At 32.8% G+C, this 2,878-nt stretch overlaps 1 protein-coding gene across 1 annotated transcript in view; it reads right to left on the bottom strand.

The window, feature by feature from the left end:
- Positions 1-745: 745 nt before the first annotated feature.
- Positions 746-2,878, bottom strand: part of LOC106681106 (pyrimidine-nucleoside phosphorylase) — a 23,536-nt gene continuing 21,403 nt past the window's right edge. Inside the window, exon 8 of the mRNA XM_014421265.2 lies at positions 746-1,068. Within this exon, the coding sequence (XP_014276751.1) occupies positions 791-1,068 (278 nt within the window). The 3' untranslated portion in view covers positions 746-790. The remainder of the gene's footprint in view (positions 1,069-2,878) is intronic.

Here is a 2,878-nt window from a genome sequence, read left to right on the forward strand (position 1 = left end):
ATAAGTTAATCGTACTTATTTGTGTTTTTCATTGACCGCACCCCCAACCATCTTCTCCTCATTCATCATCCACGGTCAACTATCTCTCATAATTACTTTATAGCACATTCGCTTTATTTATATTTACTTTATTTATTTACTTTATGGTTTTAATTTGTGATGAGGGAAAGAGTAAATAACTGTTAACTAAACGAAACTTGCAAAAAAAAATCTGGTATGATTGACACACATGGAATGCAGCAATTTAAACAGTAAAGGAAGGTTATCTAACATGGAGGTGTAGTCACAGTTGTATGGAAGTTGCTGAAGTTGCTTCAACAATTTCAATGCCAAAGAAGTCTGTACGTCTTATGATTCCAAAGATAAAGATTTCCCACAATAAATTTACGAACTACTGTTTTTCAGTTTTCTTTTTAAAGAACTGTATCTCGGAGACTATTGGACATAAATAGCTCTATTAGGGCTCAATTAGCAAATTCACTTTACTTAAATGATACCCTATTAGATTTTCTAGTGTTGCAGGTAGTTTCAAAGATGAATGAAAAATTAAATTTTTTTAACATTTTGAAACAGCCACCACTTTGTATTCCCCTGACTATACTAGGCAGAAAACTAATTATATGTAGTTTTCATTAAAGCAATAACAAAATTGGGTGAAATAACTGATCTTTCTCCATAAGGCTCTTGTACTAATACCTTAACAGCAAACTTATAGGAAAGGGGTATATTTATAATTGTTTAATCATAAAAATGTAACATGTTTATATTTATTATTAATGCATATATATTTTTAACCATCAAAAATATTTTTAATTATAATATTATCACATTTCGGTTTTTCCGCTGATATTTTAATTGCTGAAATCAATTTCTTCTCGAGATCATGAGACAATGTTGTGTTGTGATGTAATATAGCCCATGGTTGTCCATTTTCGATTCTGTCCCCTGGTTTTAATAAAATCTTACATCCAACATGAAAGTCTATTTTATCTTCTTTTATTTTCCTTCCTGCTCCCAGCTCCCAACATACAACAGCTACATCATAAGCATCAATATCTTGCACGAAACCTATAAAAAAAAAAAAAAATTATTATTATTAAACTTTATTAAGTATCGCATGGACAACATTTCATTCATGAATTTCATATGATTGATTTACATCACTATAATATAACCTGTCTGAGCATACTGAGTTGAGTCTTAGGGCTCCATTAAACCATGAATTTCTTTCGTGTCCAATTCTTACAATACAAACCCTTTGTAAAATCCTTAATGCCCCTTACTTTGTCACAAATTTTGTCGTCCTATCAGGACCTCAATTTTCCGTATGTTGCCGATTTGGCCAGAATCAGATACCACTCCTTCCGGGATAAACTTTATAACCACCCAGACCCGCTTATTTCTAACCCGGCTTTCTATCCTTCATCATCTAATAATCTTCCTAGGCATCAAAAAAGAAGATGATCTCGAGATCTCCGCTAGAAATGTTATTGGATTTCTATCAATGGGTAGATTCTCCACATGTTTGTGTCATGTCATTATATCACTTACAGCAAATTTTAATTAAATAAAATTATTTGAAATTTCCAAATAGTCACTTGCTCACAGTTAATAATTCTTTAATTGCCATCTCAAGCTGTCTGAACCCATAACACAACCCTCGAATAATGGTGTCAAAATTGGGAAATTAAATCCCAATAAATCACCTTTTTACCCTTCGTCGTAAACCTATCCGACGGTATCCTTGAATTCTTGGTAAACGACTAACTTGAAATAACTTAAGACAGGAAACTGCACGTCAATTTCGACTATTACAACACTTACTACTTAAACAGTCTAAACTTCCAATTCATTACAAAAGACTGATCTATATGACTATAATAAGACCAATATGGAAATACGGAGTTGAGCTTTGGGTCTCCCCTAGATGTTTGTGCACTAATTTTTTTTTAAGGATTATATTTTCAATGGGGATTCTTAATTGAAGATATTCCTTTTCATTGGAAATAACCTAGAAGAAAGGATTATAATATATGGGGTAGGCTGCTATGACGAGTGAAGCCAAAAAAGCGGGATTTATTGGGAAGACTCCAAAGGCGTGCCTCTGACTTGTAGTTCAAATTCTGAAGTACTTAAACTATGAAACTGATAAAAGATATTTTTTTTTCCTATGACAACTCTTGAACTATGTCTTTAAAAAAGTTATGACTCTTATATTCTTGTTCACATAAGTGATTAAAATAACGGTTTTACATTTTTTTAGTGAGTCCCTATATACCTCAACTTTTTTTTTTTTTTTTTTTAGATGACGTTTACAACTGTATTTACATAAATGTCATGTGAATTTGATGTAAGGTTATAATGGTATTATAGAGGCTTGTAGATAAATCAACCATTGGTAGCACTCTAAAAACATTTCTACTTAGAAAGCCTCGAGGCCATCTTCTTTTCAGGGAATTTTCAGGAATGAAAGAGGAAGCAAGTAGTTAGAAACTAATGGGTATGGGTGGTTAGGAAGTTTAAAATGGAAGGATTGATATCTGGTTCGGGCTAGAAAGGTTACATATGAAACATTTAGGTCTTTATGGATGGTTTTATTTGTGACAAAGGAGCAATGAGGATTTTACGAAGAATATTGGATACGAGAGGAAAGCTAGGTCTTATTATAGTAATGTAGATCAATATTTTGAATTGAATTGGAAGTTCATACCGTTTTGATGCTGTGATAATCGGAATCGAGTGCAGTTTCCTATCCTTTTAGTCTTGCGTGAGGATGCCAAGCTAGTCGAAGGCTACATTCGAGATGTAGTCTAAGTTAGCGGTAGGAATAAGAGTAACATTAGGGGTATTCATGATCTTTGGTTTAACATGTTAAAGC

This window comes from Halyomorpha halys, unplaced genomic scaffold (genome assembly GCF_000696795.3).
Source record: "Halyomorpha halys isolate HHAL.00 unplaced genomic scaffold, Hhal_1.1 Scaffold309.1, whole genome shotgun sequence".
Taxonomy (NCBI): Eukaryota; Metazoa; Arthropoda; class Insecta; order Hemiptera; family Pentatomidae; genus Halyomorpha; species Halyomorpha halys.